The following is a 24,054-nucleotide window of genomic DNA, read 5'->3' on the forward strand; positions in this document are numbered from 1 at the left end:
TCATGATGTAACTATGTTGAATGGAAGTGTTGAGCAAATGATCAGCCACTAGAATGGCTAAGTATGATCATATGTGGGCTTATGTATGACAAGGCCCTAGTTGGTCCATGAAACCCCAAATTAGGTAAGGTTCCCTTTGAAAACAGAAGCTGATAGCAGCAGTGGTGTGGATTGGAAAAATCACAAGAATTCGTAGGAGTGGAATTAAATAGTGAATAAATTATGTAATCTAACCTTGATGAATCTACTTTCATATGGAAGTAACGAAACAATTATAGGAACAGTACAGAAAGAGATATTCGGGTTCTTGTGGAACAGGGCCAGAACAGTTTCTGGATTCACTGTTCCGCCTTTGGAAATTCACTATAATTTGACCAGAGATAATTAGGGGTCATACCATATATGTATGGATTCCTCTCTGAGTCTAGTTTCCAGAGAAACAAACGGCATCAGTATTGAAGCTCTGTGCAGAGAGATATCCCAGTCGTAATGGGAAAAGGTCAGTGTAGTCGACCCCTGTAACACGGGAGACTTTGACTAATAAACTGTACTAATTGGCCCGACCAAAAATTCTAGAAAAAAATCCATAGGTGGGGACATGAGTCTAGTTTCAGGGAAAAATCACAAAACTGATTTTTGAGTCGTGGAACTCAAGATATTATTTTTGAAGCGACTAGTACTCAGACTGGGCAGTGTCTGGAAAATTTTTCAAAGTTTGTTAACATCTCGTGTCCGACTCCGGTGTCGGTCTCGGGTTCGGGGTGTTACATTTTATTGGTATCAGAGCTACGGTTTAGTCGATTCTAGGACTACCGTAATGTTTTGGGTCTAGCTATACATGCCATTTTATGTGATTACTTGATAGTGTGGTGATTTCTGAAATTCGTAAATGTGTTTATTTATAGTAATGGATCCCGATCGTGACCGAGAAGTAGCTGATGATCTTGAGAGTGTAGCGCCTGCTCCCGCTCAAGGGACAGTGCCGGCGGACTCTCAACCTAATACTAGTAATCAGAATGATGAAGCTAGACAAGCATTCTATAGTGTGATGAATGATTGGTTTAACCAATACATTCGAACTAATATGGCTGTTCCACAACCTCCATTCCCGACAAATACTACCCCCGCACCTACAATACCACGGTAACGGACCCAATAAGGTCAAATAAGCCCCCAGTTGACAGAATCCGAAAACATGGGGCTACTGAATTTAAGGCTATGGATAGCGATGATGCCGAGCAAGCTGAATTTTGGCTGGACAACACTATCCGGGTACTCGATGAGCTATCTTGTACACCCGATGAATGCCTAAAGTGTGCTATCTCCTTGCTACGTGATTCTGCCTACTATTGGTGGAGTACTCTGACTTCTATTGTGCCCCGAGAGCAAGTAACTTGGGAGTTTTTCCAAACTGAGTTTCGGAAAAAGTATATCAGTCAGAGATTTGTTGATCAAAACGGAAGGAATTTCTTGAGCTTAAGCAAGGCTCCATGTCGGTTACTGATTACGAGCGAAAATTTGTTAGACTTAGCAAATACGCTCGGGAATGTGTTTCGTCCGAAGCTATTATGTGTAAACGCTTCGAGGATGGGCTGAATGAAGATATAAAAATGTTCGTGGGCGTTCTTGAAATACAAGAGTTCGTGGTACTTGTTGAACGAGCTTGTAAAGCCGAAGAGCTTAGAAAAGAAAAGCAAAGAGTTGACGAGGGAACCAGAGAGTTTCGTAAAAGATCTCGGGGAGGTCTCTTCAACAGACATCGAAGAGATTTCGAGATGATGCGGGCCAGTTTAGAGGCACTTCGGGCCTTTTTGGACGAGATCGTGATCGACCCCTGTGGGTACACGAGGCACTTCGGTCGCCAGTGTTGGGAATGAACGTCGAGACAGGACGAAATGCCGATATTGCGGTAAATGGCATTCGGGGAGTTGTAGATTTCCTGACCGCTCCTGTTACAAATGCGGATCAGTGGACCACTTCATTAAAGATTGCCCGAGGTTGTCGGGGCAGAATGCAAATCAGAGTGGGAGACCGGGTGCTACCACTGCTCGAGGTAGACCATCTGGAAATATGGGCAATGCTGGTGGTGGTCAGAGAGGATCTAGAGATGATATAACCAGATCCGAAGCCCGTGCGCCTGCTAGAGCTTATGCTATACGTGCCCGCGAGGATGCTTCTTCGCCTGATGTTATTACCGGTACATTCACCCTCTTTGATACTAATGTAATTGCTTTGATTGACCCCGGTTCTACTCATTCTTACATATGTGAAACCTTAGCATCCAGTAAGACTTTACCTATTGAGTCTACTGAGTTTGTAATTCGGGTGTCAAATCCCTTGGGTCGCTACGTGCTTGTCGACAAAGTGTGTAAGAAATGTCCCCTGGAAATTCGAGGTTCCTGTTTCCCGGCGAACTTGATGCTCTTGCCGTTTGATGAATTTGATGTTATCCTTGGTTTGGATTGGTTGACCGCGCATGATGCGATTGTGAATTGCAAGAGCAAGACTATTGATTTGAGATGCGCAAATAACGAAGTAGTCCGAATTGAGTCTGCGGACTTAGAGGGGATGCCAGCTGTAATATCAGCAATGTTGGCACAGAAATATGTAAGAAAAGGGTGCGAAGCATACCTTGCGTATGTACTTGGTGACAAAGAATTAGAAAAGAAACCCGAATCTGTGCCGGTGGTTTGTGAATACCCGGATGTTTTTCCGGAAGAATTACCGGGTTTACCACCTGTTCGGGAGGTAGAGTTTGGTATTGAGCTTGTACCTGGGACTATGCCGATTTCGATAGCTCCGTATCGTATGGCACCAACCGAGTTAAAGGAGTTGAAAGCTCAGTTGCAAGAACTGACGGATAGAGGTTTCGCTCGACCAAGTTTCTCACCTTGGGGTGCACCAGTATTGTTCGTGAAAAGAAGGACGGAACCATGAGGTTGTGCATTGACTATCGTCAGCTGAATAAAGTGACGATAAAGAACAAATATCCGTTGCCGCGCATCGATGATTTGTTCGACCAACTGAAGGGAGCCTCAGTGTTCTCAAAAATAGATTTGAGATCGGGCTATTATCAGATGCGAATCCGAGATTCAGATATTCCCAAAACTGCCTTCAGAACGAGATATGGTCACTACGAATTCTTAGTGATGCCGTTTGGGCTCACTAATGCCCCTGCAGTATTTATGGATTTGATGAATCGGATCTTCAGGCCGTATTTGGATCGGTTCGTAGTGGTGTTCATTGATGACATTTTGGTCTATTCAAGAGACGAGACCGAACATGCTGAGCATCTGAGGCTAGTGCTGCAAATTTTGCAGGATAAGCAGTTATATGCTAAGTTTAGTAAGTGTGAGTTCTGGTTAAGAGAGGTTAGCTTCTTGGGTCATGTGGTATCCGCGTCGGGTATTCGAGTTGACCCGAATAAAATTTCAGCCATACTTGACTGGAAACCTCCGAGAAATGTTACTGAAGTCCGGAGCTTTTTGGGGCTCGCCGGTTATTACCGACGATTTGTGAAAGGTTTCTCGATGATAGCCACACCAATGACGAAGCTACTTCAAAAGGATGTTAAGTTCGAGTGGACGGAGAAATATCAGAAAAGTTTCGACCAACTGAAAACTCATTTGACTGAAGCTCCAATTTTGGTGCAACCCGAATCAGGTAAAGAGTTTGTCATTTATAGTGACGCATCCCTACTTGGGTTGGGTTGCGTATTGATGCAAGAGGGTCGAGTCGTGGCCTATGCGTCGAGACAATTGAAGCCACACGAGAGGAATTATCCGACCCATGATCTCGAACTAGCTGCCATCGTGTTTGCTTTAAAAATATGGCGACATTATCTGTTTGGTGAAAAGTGCCATGTATTTTCGGATCACAAAAGTCTCAAATATTTGATGACTCAACGAGACTTGAATCTGTGACAAAGACGTTGGCTTGAGTTGTTGAAAGATTACGAGCTTGTCATTGATTACCACCCGGGAAAGGCTAACGTGGTTGCGGACGCCTTAAGCCGGAAGTCATTGTTTGCTTTACGAGCGATGAACGTGCATTTGTCTGTTCTACCAGACAGTGTGTTAGTAGCTGAATTAAAAGCTAAACCATTATTGACTCACCAAATTCGTGAAGCTCAGAAAGTCGATGATGAATTGGTTGCAAAACGGGCTAAGTGTTTTCCGAACGAGGAATCGGAGTTTCAAATTGATGATGATGATTGTTTGAGGTTTAGAAATCGTTTGTGTGTTCCAAGGAATTCGGAACTCATTTCGATGATTCTGAACGAAGCCCATTGTAGCCGAATGTCAATTCACCCGGGGAGTACGAAAATGTACAATGATTTGAAACGTCAATTTTGGTGGCATGGCATGAAACGGGACATCTCTGACTTTGTTTCGAGATGTTTAATATGTCAACAAGTGAAAGCGGAACATCAAGTGCCTTCAGGATTACTCCAGCCGATCATGATACCCGAGTGGAAATGGGATCGAGTCACAATGGACTTTGTGTCCGGACTGCCCTTGTCAGCAAGTAAGAAGGATGCGATATGGGTTATTGTTGATAGACTGACTAAGTCAGCTCATTTCATCCCCGTACGTACGGATTTCTCATTGGAGAAACTAGCTGAATTGTACGTTTATCAAATTGTGAGATTACACGGGGTACCTGTTTCTATCGTGTCGGATAGAGATCCGAGATTCACCTCACGATTTTGGAAGAAATTGCAAGAAGCTCTGGGTACCAAGCTGCATTTTAGCACTGCTTTTCACCCCCAAACCGATGGTCAATCCGAGAGGATAATTCAGATACTTGAGGATATGTTGAGATGTTGCATCCTCGAGTTCAGTAGTTCATGGGAACGGTATTTACCTTTGATTGAATTCGCTTACAACAATAGTTTTCAATCAAGTATTAAGATGGCACCTTACGAGGCTTTGTACGGTCGTAAATGCCGTACACCATTGTTTTGGACCGAGCTCGGTGAAAGCAAAATTTTCGGAGTTGATTTGATTAGAGATGCTGAACAGAAAGTAAAGGTAATCCGTGAAAGTCTGAAGGTAGCCACGGATCGTCAGAAATCGTACGCAGATTTGAAACGAAAAGACATCGAGTATCAGGTGGGAGACAAAGTGTTCCTTAAGGTTTCACCTTGGAAAAAGATACTCAGGTTCGGCCGTAAGGGCAAGTTGAGCCCAAGATTCATTGGGCCGTACAAAATCTCCGAACGAGTTGGTCCGGTTGCGTATAGATTGATTTTGCCCCCGGAGCTTGAAAAGATTCATGACGTCTTTCATGTATCGATGCTTCGACGCTATCGATCTGATCCATCGCATATAATTAGCCCATCAGAGGTTGAAATTCAAGTCGACATGAGCTATGAAGAAGAACCGATGCGTATCCTAGCTCGTGAAGTGAAGGAGTTGCGAAACAAAAGAGTTCCGCTAGTAAAGGTGTTATGGCTCAAACACGGGATCGAGGAAGCAACTTGGGAGACCGAGAGCTCGATGAAAGAACGATACCCAAACCTATTTACCGGTAAGATTTTCGGGGACGAAAATTTCTTAAGTGGGGGAGAGTTGTGACAGCCCAAAGTTGACCCTAGTCGGGAAGTGGTTTCGGGACCGCTAAACCGAGTCACCGAAATGTTTGAATGTGATACTTATTGTGTAGAATATGTAATTATGAATGTGTGAAAATTTCAAGCTTCAATTTAGTTGATTTCATGTGAATTTAGTCAATAGGACTTATGTGAGAAAATTCTAAAATGTGATAGGTCAATGTGTGAGGACCTATTAGTGCATGTGGACAAAGGGGGGGACTTGCATGTCAAATTCCCCCCCTAAAGAGTAGTGGCCGGCCATGACAAGGAAGGATGGGTAAACATGTCATGAAACATGTTTTGTTAGTGGAAGAATAAAATAAGGAGTATGGGTAATAAAGAAATGGAAAACAAAAGAAAAAAAAATGTGTGTGTAGTGTTTGTCCCCCATTGCCGTGAGCTAAAGAAGAGAAAGGGGGGGATTTTGTTCATCCTTTTCTCATCTTCATGCTTGCCAAAAACTAGAAAGAAAAACAAAGAAAAATTTTCTCATCCTTTGGTTCATCCTTGGCCAAAAATTTTAAGGAGGAAAGAAGAAGAAAGGTGAAGAGATTCGGCCATGCATGTAGCTAGGCTAAGGTATGTTTGATGATGTTCCATGAGAGGCATGCATGTTTTAGTTGTTAGCTTGAGTTCTACCTAACCCATGGTCTAAATCTTGCCATGTGATGGAAATGGCACTTGACCATGGATGAATCATTTTTTGTTGATGTTTGATGTTGTGGTGATGAGGCATGAGGATGAGTTAAGATTCGGCCTAGGTGGAGGTTGTGTTAATGCCATTGCATGCAAAATATGAAGCTTGTTAATGATGCATGTGATGATGGCTTGATGATTCTTGAACCTCCTTTTTAGCATTTTTTTTGTTGTGTGAGCACATATGTGCATTGGTTGCTAAATGGAGAAGAATCGGCTAGCAAGATGTGTGCTAAGGCCGAATGTAACTTGGCATGTTAATGAGCAATGCATGTGTTAAATTGATGAAAAGGGGGAGGATGCTTTACTAGTGTGTACATGTGTGTATTAAGTGTTGAAATCGACCCCAAAAAAATGGACATGCATATTCGGCCAAGGGCAAGAAATTAGCTAATATGTTGTGTTGATGCATAATTTTTGCATGTATGAGACTTTAATGTCTAATGTATAAATATGGGCTAAGTGCCTTGTGTTCATCTTTTGATGCCTAAAATGATGAAGTCAATTTATTTGTTTGATTTAAGCTCAAGAGCAAAGGGGAAATAAAACCGATAAAGGGAAGGAAAAAGTGGTTGAATAGCTAGCGGAATCGTTCGACAACACCCGAGGTAAGTTCTTGAGTAAGAGAGCTTAAATTTCGATGTGATTAAATCATGCTCTATGTGTGGCTATTGAGCCGAATGTGCAAGGACAATATGTGCCTTGTGTTTGAGTTTCGTAAACGAAAATGAAATATGAATGTGCTATGAATTATTGTTAGATGTGCATGATTAATTGAATGCTGTCCGGGCTAAGTCCCGAAGGCTTTGTGCTAAGTGAATATATCCGGATTAAGATCCGAAGGCCTTTGTGCGAGATACTAAATCCGGGTTAAGTCCCGAAGGCATTCGTGCGAGTTATTATATCCGGGTTAAGTCCCGAAGGCATTCGTGTGAGTTATTAAATCCGGGTTAAGTCCCGAAGGCATTCGTGCGAGTTGTTAAATCCGGGTTAAGTCCCGAAGGCATTCGTGCGAGTTGTTAAATCCGGGTTATGTCCCGAAGGCATTGTGTGAGTTACTAAAACCGGGCTATGTCCGAAGGCATTTGAACGAGGAGCTATATCCGGTTAAATCCCGAAGGTACGTGATTTGGTAATGAATGAGCTTGCTGTAAAATTCCAGCGAATACTCGAAAAACATCCCAATATGGGGATATGTTAAGTATGTGTTGAATTAAATCGAGCCCTTACAAATAAATGTTCGCTCAGTTGATAAACGAGCTATCGGCCTTCGGCTAAGTTAGTCTATTGTGTATGTGTATAAGGGTTGTTAATGTTGTGAAACAAGTTTAAAATCGATAAATTGCGTATTATGAAATATTCCGTTTAGCTAAATGTGTGATATTCTTTGTGCATGCTGGAATTTCCTTGCTCAAACTTACTAAGCATAAATTGCTTACTCGTTACATTGCTCCTCTGTTTTATAGATTTTTGGTTCTCCAGCTATCGGACTCGGGATCTTGAAGTCGAAGTCGCCCACACTATCAAAGGCTCTTTTGGGTACTATTTTGGTTGAATTTTGATATGGCATGTATAGGACTACCCGTTGTTGTCTTTCGAGTATTTTATGAAATGTATAAGTGTACAGCCATGCGAAAATGGCTTGTAGAAGTGGAGTATGGCATTAGACCATTCGTATTTATGAATGTATAGATGGTTTCATGATGTAACTATGTTGGAATGGAAGTGTTGAGCAAATGATCAGCCACTAGAATGGCTAAGTATGATCATATGTGGGCTTATGTATGACAAGGCCCTAGTTGGTCCATGAAACCCCAAATTAGGTAAGGTTCCCTTTGAAAACAGAAGCTGATAGCAGCAGTGGTGTGGATTGGAAAAATCACAAGAATTCGTAGGAGTGGAATTAAATAGTGAATAAATTATGTAATCTAACCTTGATGAATCTACTTTCATATGGAAGTAACGAAACAATTATAGGAACAGTACAGAAAGAGATATTCGGGTTCTTGTGGAACAGGGCCAGAACAGTTTCTGGATTCACTGTTCCGCCTTTGGAAATTCACTATAATTTGACCAGAGATAATTAGGGGTCATACCATATATGTATGGATTCCTCTCTGAGTCTAGTTTCCAGAGAAACAAACGGCATCAGTATTGAAGCTCTGTGCAGAGAGATATCCCAGTCGTAATGGGAAAAGGTCAGTGTAGTCGACCCCTGTAACACGGGAGACTTTGACTAATAAACTGTACTAATTGGCCCGACCAAAAATTCTAGAAAAAAATCCATAGGTGGGGACATGAGTCTAGTTTCAGGGAAAAATCACAAAACTGAATTTTGAGTCGTGGAACTCAAGATATTATTTTTGAAGCGACTAGTACTCAGACTGGGCAGTGTCTGGAAAATTTTTCAAAGTTTGTTAACATCTCGTGTCCGACTCCGGTGTCGGTCTCGGGTTCGGGGTGTTACAGGTATTATAGTTAAGACCTATATATACAATTTTTAACTTTTTTTTATTTTTGGTTTTATTTTCCTTTCAAGTTGCATTTCACCTGAAGCTTCAACACTCCAATCGAACCACACTTAGATCTAGAGCAATTACACAGGCACAATTGTCAAGTGATGAATACTGATCCACTTGCGGTTATAAATTTACCCCGAGAAAATCCATTGTTTGAATAACCAAGAGACCAACAAAGAAATATACTAGAAGAAGTCCTAATGGAACAAATGATGTTGCATAAGTACGCCATACCTACATTAGACACGGTGCGAGGAAGCATAAAATGGCTGGTGATTAACGCTAATAATTTTGAGGTAATCCAAATGATCCAAAATGTACTGCATTTTAAAGAGAACATGGTTGAAGACCCGAATCAAAATTTAGATTATTCCCATTTTCTTTATGCGACAATGCGACTAGTTGGTTGGATTCATTAGAGTAGGTTTCCATTACAACTTGAAATGACTTAGCGGAAAATTTTCTCCATAAATTTTTCCCGATTAACTGAACCATTCAATTAAGGCGAGAAATCGCCAATTTTAAATAGTTCAAAGGTGAGTCCCTGTATGAGGCCTGTGAGCATTTCAAGACAATGTTAAGAAAATGCCCACACCATGGACTACAAGCGTGATTCCAAATACAAATTTTCTACAATGGTGTTAACGACCACATAAAATCTAACTTAGATGGACCATCTGGCGGATCTCTTATATTCCACACATACAAACGAGCCTACAAAATCATTGAAGACATGACCATGAATTCGTACATGTGGCCTAATGAGAGATTCATGTACAAATTTAAGCCTCTAATGGTGAAAATAGTAAACGAAGAAAACGACAATGATCAGTTCCAAAAAATTTTAGAAAAGTTTAACCATTTGGATACACTCGTCAAAGCGAGCTATGTAAATAATAGGGGTGAAAATCCCTATTCAGAAGGTTGGAGGGATCATTGGAACCTCAATTAGGGAGGTAATAAATGAGGTGCAAATCAACCATAAAACAAATAGAACCCTCCTTACCAACCTCCACCATTGCAACAAACAGTCGTGGGGAATGACAATGCTACATGTGGTCAAAGATTCGACCGACTAGAGGGAGAGATGCAAACTATGAAGACAGACATTCAACAAGTCCAAGCTACTATGGACTACTTGAGTCCTGAATGGATAGCCTTTGTGACCAAATGAGTCAATTGATGACAATTTTCCAAAAACAAAATGGTCAAAGTCTCCCTAGTAACATGGAGAACAACCCTCAGAGAGATGGAAATGAGCATGCAAAGGAAATCGCGTTGCAATTGGGCAAGGCAATAAAGCCACCAATCATACCCATCCATAAACAAGAGGAAATTTTAGAAGATTTCGACGAACCCACGGAGGAGGATGAAGAAGCTGAGCACCATGAGCCGATCGATGAGGTAGCCGGATCAGTTTCTGATCCAGTAATGTCAAACCCAAGCACAACAAAGGTCCTATCCTGATGAGATTAAGGGACAAAAAAAGAGGGACAATGTAGATTTTATAAATTTTCTTAATTTACTTAAATCCCTCAATGTCAATTTGCCACTATTAGAGCTTATAGACAATTCTGAAATATGCCAAATATTTAAAGGAAATTATGAAACGGCATAGGAAAATGAAAAAAAAGGTGAGAAAATTAACATCGATGCCTCTAATTGCAAAGAAGATACCTCTGAAGTTAAAACATCCGGGTAGTTTTACAATGCCAATAGAGATTCAAATTGTTGGCTTATTTTCATTGAAGACATGGCCATGATTTTTTGGATTTGTATCATCGATTATCTACCGATTGATTCAAATCTTGCCTATACGATAATTCATTTTAATTTATCAATTTCAATTACCTTATAACATCTTATTAAATTTATATGAAAATTTAATTTAATTTTTCATAATTTCTCTAAAGTTTCACATTTTATTCAATTTAGTCCTTAAAACTGAAACTATCATTTCTTTCACATTTAAGCCCCTTTTTCCAATCTGATTTTGATCACATCCTTCTATAGACCTCTAATATCTATAATTATAAAAATTTTATGCTAATTTTGAATTATTTCATTTTAGTCCCTATACTCTAAAATAACATTTAAACTTTACAATTTAGTCCCTTTTTTATTTCTAAGCTTAGAAGCTAACATCGAAACACCAAAAGCTTCAAAAATATCAATGGTAACATTTGAAAACTTTAACAGTATCATAATTTAATCCCAGGGCTAGCTACATCAAGCTACAATGATCTAAAAAACATAAAATTTAGGGAAAACAGGCTCACTTTGGACATATATTCAACGGCTGAACGTTTTGAAGCTTTTTCAACGGCTTCGAAGCTTTCTCAATTTTTTTAGATGGTGAAAGGTTGAAGAAACAAGAAAATAATAACTTTGGTTTTATTTTACTATTTAAAATATATGAATTATTTAATTAATAAATTAATATATAACTTACTAAATTATAAACACATGATCGTCCACCATAATTTAAAGTAGTTTAATTTCCACTTAAACCCCTGAACAATTACTATTTAAACCTTTTAACTAATAAAAATCAATAACGATAAACTTTTATGATTTTTATGATTTAGTTCTTGTACCTTAATCACTAATCGTTTGGTAAAATTACTGAAAAAAATCAATATAATGCTATAATGTACTCGTAAATATTAAATCATTGAAAAACGAGGTTTTAAGACCATTATTTTCGGCAGCACTGAAAAACGAGCTGTTACATAATATGTTTTGACATAGGTTCATTTGGCATTTGATTAAATATATTGAAATGAATAGAATTGTAATAGGTTGAACTCATGTTGAATTGTTTTTTATTAGAAATGGTTAAATGATTTGTTTTGTATGAAGTGTTATGAGTTTGGGATGTTTTTATGTGTACTGAGTTGTGTAAATGGTATAGGTTGTTTGGCACATCTTGAATTGGGATTCAAAATGACATTTTTAACAAAAGTAAGGTTCACATCACGACCACAATTTTCCAATGTCGCAATGTGGTGCTGATAGTGAGTGATGCTGTGACGTCAATATACTTAAAGTCATTTTGTGACTTATTGTGTTGGGGACGTCACGACGTAGAGGATTTGAGGTTGCAACATCGTACTTGAATTTTTAAAACCTTATAGTTTGGTCTTAATTCAAGCTCGGGTTAATAAGAGAGCTTTTATAAGCTCATGTATGACCCAAAAATGATTGTGATTATGCACTTAAATGTTTATTATTTATGTATTTAAATGATGATATGTTCCATGATGTTTTGAATTTATTAAATTGATGATAGTAGCATCTTATAGCTCGAGCTCGAGATCGAGTCTGATATGGGGTGTTACATTTGATGTGGTGGAGGTTTTTTCTTATTGTGCTTTACATCACCTTCAGGCCATGCACTTAATTGCATCTTGGTGTGGTGTAGTTATATTTTTATGAACCCTTTGGTGTGTTAGGAGAGATTTTATATGATGCCTTCAGGTTAGCACTTATGTGCTTTCTAGTGTGGTGGAGGATTCCCATGAATCCGAGTCTCCATCTACTAGTGTTTACTAGGGGCTATGTATCATTAGAAAACTGAAAGCACAATATATGAGAAGATTGAATCAAACATGAATTATGAAATGAATTCTAGGGGCTAAACATGACTTGGCTAAATGCTATAAAAAGAATGAAAATATAAAATGTGAGAAAGGTGGGCTAAATATGAATTATGATGCAAATTCTAGAGAATTAAATGGCTATCTTTAATGCCCTCATAATCTATAAGTTGATATTTAATCATAGGACTATGAGAAATTAGAAACAAAATTATTAATGAATCATGCGACTAAAATCGCTCAAGGAAGTTGACTTATGAAGAGTATGAAATGAGAATTTAAACTGCATTTACATTAATTATAATTATATTGTAAATTGGTAAGGAATGAACAAAGCCTTAATTAAACCTCATAGTTTTGGAATCTAGTGCCCTTAATGTAGTATTTTTGTCTATATGTACTTGTATTTTTTGAACAAGTGGTTTAATATATATCCATAAATTTCATTAATATCTTTGTATATTGTCCTGAACGAATTTTGCATTCAAAGAAAAATGAGAACAAATATTGACTTACTGATTATCTAACGTTTAAGTAATACTAAGTAGCATCACGTAGTTGTATCATAATACGAAAAGACGACTTACATTAGTAGATAATCTAAACACATATTTAGTCTAATCGACATTGATCAAATTGATTGAATGACTAATATGTCATCTATCAAGCCCAATTAGGGAGATACATTGTCTTGGGTATCAGAGTGGATAACTCCTAGAAGATAGAGACATAGTTGTGTCTGACTAGATTGATAATACATTTGATATGACCTAAGTAGAATAGATCTTAGATTCATTTGTGGATTTATTCACTTGTAACGTTCATAGTGCAACATACTTTAATCCTGAGTGGATGATGGGTTATGTATGCGTGACTCATATCCTTTGATGTAACTAAAAACACGAGTTCAAATAGATAGTGAACCAAAAGCTAGTACATCGGGTATATGATTTCTGCAGTATGTAACATCATTCAACAATTTTGGAACTCATAGCCCAATAAAAGGAAAATGATATCCTCTCATTGACTTTTTATGAAGGAAGATGTAATGGTTACCATGAGAAAAAATAGGATCATATTAGGAGAACGAATTTATCCCAAAGAGATTAAGGACATTTCTATGAGGACAACACACTTATGACAAGGTCATTAGACGAGCACTTATTAAGTAGTTTTTGTAATGATATATAATAAGGGAGAGTTCGGTCACGATACTTTAGTGCAATAACTTCGTGACTAAATAATGTTGTAATTAGTAGGCGTAAAACTAAAACTTAATTACAAATTATTTAAGCCCTGATTATATATGCCCAATCGGTCCCTTTACTAGCTCGAGATAACCAGAAACGAATTGCATGTAAGAACCAATAATATGAAATGAATGAAAACAATGAAGACAAATAGATCGCATGTATCACTAAGCTCTCGCTAAGTACAAAAAATGACTTGAGAATAAATTTAAGTTCTTTGAATTGTTATTTAATTAATTAGTCATTATGAATTTTTTGAATAAAAAATTAAATATATTTCCTCATATATTATATTCAAGTTACATAGAGTTAACGGACTGCTTGATGGACATTGTCAGAAACTGGTTGGATTAAGCTTAATGTTGACGCTGCTGTCTTAGATGACAGGGAGAGAGCTATAGTTAGGGGTCCGTTTGGGGATCATGATGGACAGTGGATTCAAGGACTTGGTAGGAGGTCAAGATTCTATTCCATTCCTGAAGCCGAGGTTTAGGCAATAATCGAAGGATTGGAGTTGGCATTGTCATTGGGCTTTAGGAAAGTGGAAATGGAAACGGACTGATTGTCTTTTAAGAATTTGATATAGAGGTAGTAGAGCAATGATACTGAAGATGCCTTAGTACTTCATCTCAGTCGAATTTGCTTCAAGCCTTGGATGGTCATAGTCCGACACATTAGTAGAGTTGCTAATAGATCAACTGATTTAATGGCCAAATTGCTACTCTTAGATACATTGGAAACCAAGTTCTTTGTGGATCCACCTAATGGAATCATTTAACTTGTGGAGAACGATTGGAGTGAAAGCTCCGCTGTTGATTTTAGTACTCATACTATTTACTTATTAATCTTGTTCATATGGTCAAAGTCCGATTCTTAGTTCCACCTGTTGGCTTTTAGGAAATGTTATTTCTAGTACCTTCTTTTTGCTTGTAATCCTTGTTTAAATTTTGCTTGTTAGATAAATTTCTAAATATAGTACTTATTGAATTGTGTGAAATTGGTCTCTTTATTTTTATTTGTTTAAAATTATTTTGTTACCTTTCGAGTTGCATTTATTTAGTCCCCAGTCTAACATTTTTCATTAATTCCATTAGATGTAGTTACGTGGCTTCTTCTAAATTACACAAATTTTTTTATCACTGCTTAATTACATGTTGGATTTAAAATAGTTAAAAGTTTAATGTAAAACTCAAAAGTTAATCTTAACACTTAAAAAGGAGCAAAAGTTGCGAAAAAAATAAAACAAAGAACGTGAAAACTAAGTGAAACCTTACTGCCATTACTTAAAAAATTGAAATCAAAGATTATGTAAAGTTACCACTACCAAAAATAAAAATATTTCAAAATATTCTAAAGCGGTATGAGCGAGGATACGAGGGGTCTTCCTGGTCAGACGGTCAAAAAAGTAAGGAAAAAAGAAGAGGACCCTCCCGATGACGAATGAGGGAAGGAGTAGACGAAGCCAATGGGTTCTAAACCTTTCTCATTTAGAGATGCAGTGATGAATTTGAATTCGTTGAATAATTCTCTGAATAATAAGTGGGCAAATGATGATATTGATTTAATGGATGGAGATATAAGAAATGAAAATATTGATGGAGTTCCATTAATTAGTTTTTCGAATAGAATCTATTCAATAACTGAGGAGAGCGTGTCAAATAATGTGGTCATCAAACATTTAGGGGGAAGATAGGATACAATGTCTTATGGAACAAAGTTTCGTTATGGAAACCATCTATGTGATTCCAACTTATGGATATTGAAAAAGACTATTTTCTAGCTAAGTTTGAATCTTTTGTGGAATATAGCAACATTCTTTCGAATGGTCCATGGGTGATTTACGAACAGTATCTAATGGTTCAACCTTGGGCGAAGTAGTTTTCTCCATTACAATTGTTCCCTCATAGTGTTGTTGTGTGGGTTCGTATACAGGGTTTATCAGGATCATTGTACAAGAGAAGTATTCTCCAAGCCATCGATGAAATGGTGGGGAATGTAATCAAAATTGATTTAATGACGGATAAAGGAGCAGGGGGTCAGTTTTCCAGATTTGTAGTTCAAATCGACTTAAGCAAGCCGTTCATTTCCAGAATAAGAATCACTAGTAGGATCCATAGAGTGGAGTATGAATATCTTCTAACAGTTTGTTTTGGCTGTGGCACCTTTGGGCACTTGAAAGAAGATTATTCTCAATCAAAGATAATGGAGATCAATCAAAGATAATGGAGAATATTGAGAAAGGATCGGGTGAAGCTAAGGATCTTATTAGATTGGACCAACATGAAAACACTGGATCAATTCAAGAACGGGTTAAGAATGAAAGGTTCGGTGATTGGATGATTGTGAATTATCGGAGTTGTAGACAAAATTAGAGAAACAATGATGGACAAGAGTGTGGAAAAGGAAACATCTTTTTGGATCTCGATGAGAATGGTGCAGGTATTTTTAATTGCGGGAAATAGAAGGAACAAAGAGCTAATTTACCTGCAGAATTATTGGGTGAGGGTTAAGAAAAGCTCACTGCATCTGTTACAAAGATTATGAATGAAAGAGAATTTGATGGGGGGTAATAAAGGGAAGAATACTAAAGATAAAGGCTATAAAAAATGGGTTGTAGATGTTAAATGGTAGGCTAATAAGTAGGCTGTGGGTGGGCCTAGACTAGAGAATCAGAGGGTGGAATTGAGAAGACTGGGATGAGCTCTAGAACTCTCAAGATTGGGTTGAAAGTGGGCTCTAGGCTACCTACATTTGGTACCAATGGTAACCAAGGAATATTGGATCGAAAATTTCACTCAGTTCATAATTTCAAAGAAAACTAAAACTCAAATGATCTGATTGGTTCTTCTCCTCTTATGGGAAATGAACTGGGCATCAAAAATATTATTCCTCGTTCTACACTCCTTCCTTTTTTGAAGGAAAATAAGAGTAATAATACTTTGAGCTCTAAGTCCAGAGGAGATGGGGATAATCTTGATGTCCTAGCTGGCATGGTTCCTGTTTGACAGGTTATCTAAGGAATGGTGGATCGTCTGAAAGTGGAGGGTAAAGTTGTGAATACGCGAGAGGGGAACACAGAACTGGTGGTGTTGGACCAAGCTGACAATGGACAAATTCAAGGTCGACCATCAGGAGTGGTCCATGGGGTGAAAGCGACGCGATACTCATGGACGATTCATCAGAAGAGTGATGGTGCCCTCAAAGGTTTGGCCTTTTTTATTTTGATTTTTATAATGTCAAGAATTTTTTTATAGAATTACCAAGGTGCTGGGCACCCTAATTTTGGTAGAAATATGGAGTATTTACATGAAGTAGATCCTTGTGTTATGGTTTTGATGGAAACCCGAATTAGTGGATTAAAAACTGATAGAGTAATTAAAAGTATTGGTGTGCCTTATTCGCATCAAGTGGAAGCTGTGGGATATTCAGGTGGAATTTGGGTTCTATGCAAAGATAATATCCGTGTCGAAGTTATGGTTAATCATATGCAGTTTATTCACATGAAAATTAAATTTGATGATGTTATAGATTTGGTGTTCTTTATAGGTGTTTATGGGAGTCCCCGTAGAAATTTGAGGAAGGATTTATGGTATGGCCTAAGCTGCATTGCTACAAATATTAATCTCCCTTGGTTGATTACTGGGATTTTAATGCTTTGCTTGATGAGGATGAGAAAAAAAGGTGGCTCGAATAGGGTTGTTGTTATCCAGCTTTCCAGCAGGTATGTTTAGTCTGTGAGTTGAAGGATCCTGAATCTAAAGGTCCCAAATTCACTTGGAATAGAGGGAATATATTTGAACATCTTAATAAATCCTTATGCAATTCTCGTTGGGAGATAATGTTCCCAAATATTGTTGTTTTCCATATGCTGAGAATCAAATCCAATCATTGCCCGCTCTCGATTTCATTCGGTAGCAAGGTAAAAACAAATTCCCCTCGTCTTTTCCGGTTCTTAAGTGGTTGGTTGTCTCATAGTAATTTTAGTTATATGGTTAATGGGAATTGAAATAGTGAGAGCTAGTTAGAAGATTTGGTTGAGAAGTTTATGGTAACAGGGATAACATAGAATAGGGATGTTTTCAGGCACATTTTGAAGAGAAAGAGAAATATGACGAACCAACTTGATTGCATCCAAAGAGCACTGAAGATGTTTCAATCTAAGAATCTTCTTAATCTTGAGAAATCATTGCGAGTAGAACTTGAATGAATTATGGACTTGGAAGAGAGACTTTGGCGACAAAAGGCGCGGAGTGATTGGTTAACTCTTGGAGACCGAAACACCAAATACTTCTATTGTAAGGCTAACTCAATGAGGCGTTTTAATGAGATCAAAGCTCTAAGATCGTCTAATGGAGAGTGGTGCTATGATGAGGAAGTGTTGAAAGTTGAAACTATTCTTTTCTTTAAAAGGTTACGAAAGATTCGTCTAGTATGGGTCGGTTTCCTGTTCAGAACATGTTCTCCATTCTTGAACAAGATTTATTGAATTTCATTGGGTGAATTCCTTCGCATCAAGAAGTTCATGATGCTCTATTTGAGATGGCACCGCTTAAAGCACCGAGGGTGGATGGCCTTCATGCCCAATCTTATCAAAGCTAATGGAATATTGTAGGTGAGTCACTGGTGTGCATGGTTAAAAGGGTGTTTGAATGAGGTAATATTGAATCTTTTCTTAACAAAACATTGATTCTTCTAATACCCAAAGTAAGTTCTCCAGAGTCAATCTCTCAGTTCTGACCCATAAGCTTATATATAGTGCCTTACAAGGTCCAAACGAAGGTAATTGTGAACTATCTCAAACCTATCATGTCGTCTCTTATTGCAGCTAATCAGACTAGCTTTGTTGGAGAAGGAATATTTTGGATAACGTGATTATTGCTCAAGAGGTTATTCATTCGATGCGGCACAAAAAATGGAAGAAAGGATGGATGGAAATCAAAATTGACATGGAGAAGGCTTATGATAGATTAAGATGAGAGTTTATTGAGTATACACTTTTAGATACCCAAATTCCTGAGACATTAGTTCATGTCATTATGTGATGTGCTACGTCTATGTCCATGCAAATTTTGTGGAATGAGTGTTTCACAGAAGAATTCTCCACTCAAGAGGAGTAAGGCAAGGGGATCTTATTTCTCCTTATTTATTTTTGTTAACTATCGAGAAGCTTGGTGAGGCTATTAAGTTGGTTGTCACTGAATCTACCTAGAAACCTGTTCAGCTTGAAAGGGAAGAGCCTCCTCTATCATATCTTTTTTTTTTGCGGATGACTTAGTATTGTTTGAAGAAGCAAGTAAGAAAATTGTTGTAGCCATGGAATTGGTCCTTCACCAATTCTGCTTGTATTCAGGTCACAAAATGAATGCAGAAAAAAAATTCATTTTCAGCCAACACTGATAAATTGGTTAGGGAGATGCTTAGTAAGGAGTTTGGTTTTCAGGAAGTGGATGACTTGGGGATCTATTTGGGAATGCTTTTGTTCCATAAGAGAGTCACTAAGAGTACGTTCCAATTTATTATAGATAAGGTGCAGAAGAGGCTTAATGGGTTTGACGCTAAACTCCTTTCTATGGCTGATAGAATTACTTTGGCCAAGTCAGTATTTTTGGCCATCCCAAGTTACTTTGTGCAATCAACCATGATTCCTGTAGGTGTTTGTGACAAGATTGAACAAATTATTAGGAGCTTTGTTTGGGGCACCACAAGAGATGCCAAGAAAGTGCATTTAGTTAATTGGGACACATGTTGCCAACCTATGAACTATGGGGGTCTTGGATTCAGGAAAATGACCCCCCTAAAATCGCTCTTTTCTTATGAAGGTAGCTTTTCAATTTACGACCAATCTGGATGCTTTTTAGGTACGCTTGTTGCGATAGAAATATAAGATAATGGATCGATGCCCCAAATCTATTTATCAGCCTTGTTGTTCTTATGTTTGGCACTCTTTATCAAATATTTGGGAACAGTTTAGGTAAAACATTTCTTGGAGCATAGGCGATGGGAAAGATGTGGATTTTTTTAACGATATTTGGGTTCCTGAATTGGGAGCGATTCGAAATCACATGTTAGCCAACTCGAATAGAGAGAAAAAAATCAAGGTAGCCGATATGGTTAAAGCGGATGGTCAGTGAAACTGGTCATCACTTCAGTAGTATGTTGGTAAAGATGTCCTGGACTATATGTATGCCCTCCTCCTTGTGAAATGGTCGGGAGAGACATTTGTCTGTGGCAAACTCATAGAATTTGGAAATTCTCCATCAAAGCGGCATGCAACAGTTTAGTACAGATGGATGACCGGGTAGGGGATAATATTTAGAGTGGAATTTGGAAGATTAATCTACCACCAAGAATCAAGCATTTTCTCTGGGTAGTTATACACTAGAAACTCTTAACAAAATTTGAAAGGAATAGAAGGAATATGTCTCCCTTAAAGGATTGCACCATGTGTGGGGATATTCAAGAAACAATCATTCATAACCTGCGTGATTGATCTGTTGTAGCTAAGGTATGGGAAAAGGTAATACCCCCAAATTACTTGTCTCACTTCCTTAATTTAGATCTTTTGGATTGGGTAATTACCAACTTGAATGGTAGTTTTGGGGGAAATGAGACTCTTTGCTGTCTTATGCTTACTATTGTGGATGAATAGGAATAAATTTATTTTTCAACAAGTTTCAAACTTGCCTGATGAGATTGTATGTAGGGAAGAATGCTTTGTCTCTAATATCTGTGAATCACTAATGGGTTATGGTTCATTAGGAGTTAACCAAGGTGTCAGGTTGAAATGGCATCTGCTGAATAGTGGATGGGTTAAGGTTAATGTTGATGGGTCTTCTAATATGAATGGACACTATCTGATGGTTGGTTGTGTGGTGAGAGATTCTACTGGGAATTGGTTGGAAGGCTTCAGGAAATATATTGGCAGAGGCTCTGCTCTAAAGTCTAAATTACGGGTTATTTTAACTGGTCTTGAAGTGGCTCGCCTACAAAACTACATTAAGATTATTGTTGAGAGTGGCTACTTGGATGCTATTGAGATGATATTGGGAAATTTTGTGAGTACTAATTTGATGACACTTATACGACAGATTATGGAAGCTAAGAGGCAATTAGAAGAAGTTAAATTTTAGTTTGTTCCAAGGGAGGGTAATAAGGTGGTAGATTGGCTAGCTCAATTAGGCTCAAATATTGATGTTGAACTCACTCTTCTTGAGTTCCCTAACTTTTCTGTTAGAGAACTTCTATTAGAAGATAAATTTGGTGCATCACATGTAAGAAGTACTTAATTTAAAGGCAGTCGATTACCTTCTTTCTTCATAAAAGAAAAAAGATTGTGTAAACCTAGAAGAGGCCGCCTAATTAAATCTAATGGGTTTGACGGAAAATGTTAGATTAAAAGCTAAAAAATGTGTAAATTTAAAAGTAGAGAAATAATTGAGTAAATAAAAATAGAGAATTAAATCCGCACAATTTAATAAGTAAATTAAGTATTCTCGTAATTTTACCTTTTTATGAAAAACTTTGGTGTTTTTTTTTTTTTTTACTTGAAACTTCTACAACTCCAAGCCATGTAGAAACCTAAAACAAACACTCCATGGTGTTCATCAGCTTCTTTGTCATTAAAGCACAAAAATAAACAAAGGGGAGAAGAAGAGAATTCGGGTAAGAACTTAATGACAAATTTGAAGTCCTGAAACTTCCGATTCAAGGAACTTAAATTTCTTTTCATTGTAAAGAAAAAGGGTTATTTCTTACACACACACCCCCTCAACAAAAAAGGGTCGATCGATCTAACACAAAATTCCAATGAAATCATGATAAATAATCCATATTCTCCTTTTTCTTTTTCTTCAATACCATATCTTGACTGACCCCTTTGGACTGTATGTTTTTTATGAAGTTGGATAAGTAGTTTTAACTAGGAAGATGAGGAAGCTTTTGTGGATGTAATATTATGATTAAAGTTGCGACAGTACTGAAAGCTGTTTTCCTCCATTCTTTCAACCACGAAATGTGCAAGCGTGTCATTGTATTCCACCAGGTTTTCCTTGCACAAAAACTCATCCCCAGACATCTTCTCCACATCTCTGTAATAATCATGAACGAATATGTGAGTCTTTGGATTGCCCCCTTTTTTGCTTCTCGCTAGCACCCCCGAAGTGAAGATGGGTTGCATTCTTCCAGGTCCGTCGGGTCCATCACCTCTTGGTCCATCAATCAATATTAAATCCCAATCCACTTCGTAAACATGGTTCGGCAAATCATTGATCCCAAGCTTGCACTCTGAGAACAACAGGTTTTGGACCGGCCTGCACTCGTTCCGAATCTGTTCTTTAGCCGATGTTATTAGCTCCCTGGTTTCACTAATCTTGGTCGTGTATTGTACATCGTAGGCATCGATTTCGGGATGTAACTCTTCGTAATAAGCGGCGTAATACCGGTTTTCGTCGATGAAAACTGTGCGTCCGTTGTGGTTCAAGGACTTCCAGAGAAGGGTTTCTTGTGTTAGACCGAAAACAAGGAAGTTGCAAGGGGAAGAACATTTCCTCAGCACATCGGAGATTGGCTTGAGCTCTGAGTATGTCATGTGGTAACTATCGTTGGATTTTGAAGAATAGTGGAGGAGGGTGTTGACCACGGTGGTTGGCAACGGCGGACCACCAATGGCGGAGCCTGCAGGGCCGGTGACAGTTGTGCTTGGGGCAGTAGTTATAGTAGAAATCGACTCTCTGGTGTATATAAGAGTTAGAAGGAAAGCTATGGTGAAGAAGGAGACAAAAGCAAGAAGCCATAATCTGTTTGAGCTTCCTTGTTTTTGGATATAAGGATGGAGGAGAATTAGCTTAGTATTGGTGTTACTGGTCTTCATTTTATTCTGGATTCTCTGTCAAAAACAAAAAAGGAACAAGTGCTCTACTTCTTAACACTTTTTCCCCCTCTTCTATTGAAATGAATCAGAAGATTTTGGTCTTCTGATGAGAAGATTGAGAGAAAAATGGGGTTTGATTTAAGGATGGATATACATAAGGTTGAAGCAATGTAAGAGATTAGCCAACATGAACTGATATTACACACAACCTAATAATGTTCTAGAATCCAAATTAAACCACATGGAAAACAAATTAAGTATTTTCTTTCTCATTTTTTAAAAAGTTGGTTGGTTTTCTTTCTATGCAAACATTGTGCGGTTGTTGAAACTTAATAATAATAATAATACATTCAACAAGTGTCTGTTATTATAACTTTTCTTGGGCTTGCATGTTTTTATATTGCCATCAGTTGATTCCTGATTACTGAAATTGAAAATCCAATATTTTATCAATAAATCACATTATCATTAACCTCGGATATATATATATAAAAGTTCATTAATTATTTAGTCGAGTTTTATATAAAAATATATTGTAACATAAATGTTAAAATTGTTAGTTGACGTGAGTGATGATTATGGTGAAAAGGGGGTGATCCAAGACATGATGTGGCATGAAAAGCAGGGGAAAAACAGGGTGGCTGGAGGCAAGGGAGTTGGTGGATTGGGGAACTATTATTGTGAGTGACCCCATAACTAATTACAATCCAAAAGTCGTTTTGCCTTTGATCAATTTCAGGTTTAGTTCTCACGTAACCTTTTTAAATATAATGCCATTTCTTAATTAATTAGTTACCACTGAAGCTGACAATTCACCTACTCAAAAATTCCCATTTACAGTGCATCCGGATTATTTCATATTTGCATAATAACTGTAAAAAATATTATGTGGGTTTTTTTGGATTGGTTCCGCCGTTAACAAACAAATCATGCTGCATTTTCTTTATTCCTTGCTCTATAATTTTAATTTTTTTTTATTTTTTTTAGTATTTTTCATATTAGTTTTATGATTTATATTCAAGATTCCTAACTATCTTTTCAATAATATTATTTTAAGGTTTAAACTTCATTTTCTCTTATAATCTGTCTTACCACTGCATCTAATATTTTTTATTATTTTAATTTTTGACTAGATGAAAAGTTTATAATATAATAATGTTAATTATTTTTTAAAATCATAAAAAGATATCTAATTAATCTAAACAATTAATTTTGAACTAAAAAACATAAAACTCTCATCATACTTAAAATACTTAAAAAATATCTTCAAAATTCGGAATAAATAAATAATAAAATAATAATACCTAATAAATACAATACTGCACTCATATCAAATAAAAACATAAGCCTAAAAATCGAACCTAATAAGATTTAAACTCGAATTAAAATCCCGAAACTCATAATTTCCGTAATAACCTCGTCTAGAGATTCTACTTGCGCAGTCTTCACTAAAACGGTCATAACTTGAGCTCCTAAACTTGAAATCAAGTGATTGAAAGTGTATTTCAAAACTAAGAAATAGATC

At 37.5% G+C, this 24,054-nt stretch overlaps 2 protein-coding genes and 1 non-coding gene across 3 annotated transcripts; 1 reads left to right on the forward strand and 2 right to left on the reverse strand.

The window, feature by feature from the left end:
* Positions 1 to 9,308: 9,308 nt before the first annotated feature.
* Positions 9,309 to 9,414, reverse strand: LOC121224847 (small nucleolar RNA R71). Its single transcript, XR_005922590.1, has one exon. It is a non-coding gene; the product is annotated as a small nucleolar RNA R71 (small nucleolar RNA).
* A 7,019-nt stretch (positions 9,415 to 16,433) lies between these two features.
* LOC121224077 (uncharacterized) lies at positions 16,434 to 17,565 on the forward strand. Its single transcript, XM_041106580.1, has 2 exons — positions 16,434 to 16,864; positions 17,207 to 17,565. The coding sequence occupies exons 1-2, from the start codon at positions 16,681 to 16,683 to the stop codon at positions 17,389 to 17,391; spliced, it is 369 nt and encodes a 122-aa protein (XP_040962514.1). The 5' UTR covers positions 16,434 to 16,680; the 3' UTR covers positions 17,392 to 17,565.
* A 3,798-nt stretch (positions 17,566 to 21,363) lies between these two features.
* On the reverse strand, positions 21,364 to 22,894 carry LOC107945484 (protein IRX15-LIKE). The gene has a single exon (XM_016879507.2). The coding sequence runs from the start codon at positions 22,527 to 22,529 to the stop codon at positions 21,579 to 21,581; it is 951 nt and encodes a 316-aa protein (XP_016734996.1). The 5' UTR covers positions 22,530 to 22,894; the 3' UTR covers positions 21,364 to 21,578.
* Positions 22,895 to 24,054: the final 1,160 nt, after the last annotated feature.

The sequence above is a fragment of the Gossypium hirsutum genome, chromosome D12, assembly GCF_007990345.1.
Source record: "Gossypium hirsutum isolate 1008001.06 chromosome D12, Gossypium_hirsutum_v2.1, whole genome shotgun sequence".
NCBI classification, from domain to species: Eukaryota; Viridiplantae; Streptophyta; class Magnoliopsida; order Malvales; family Malvaceae; genus Gossypium; species Gossypium hirsutum.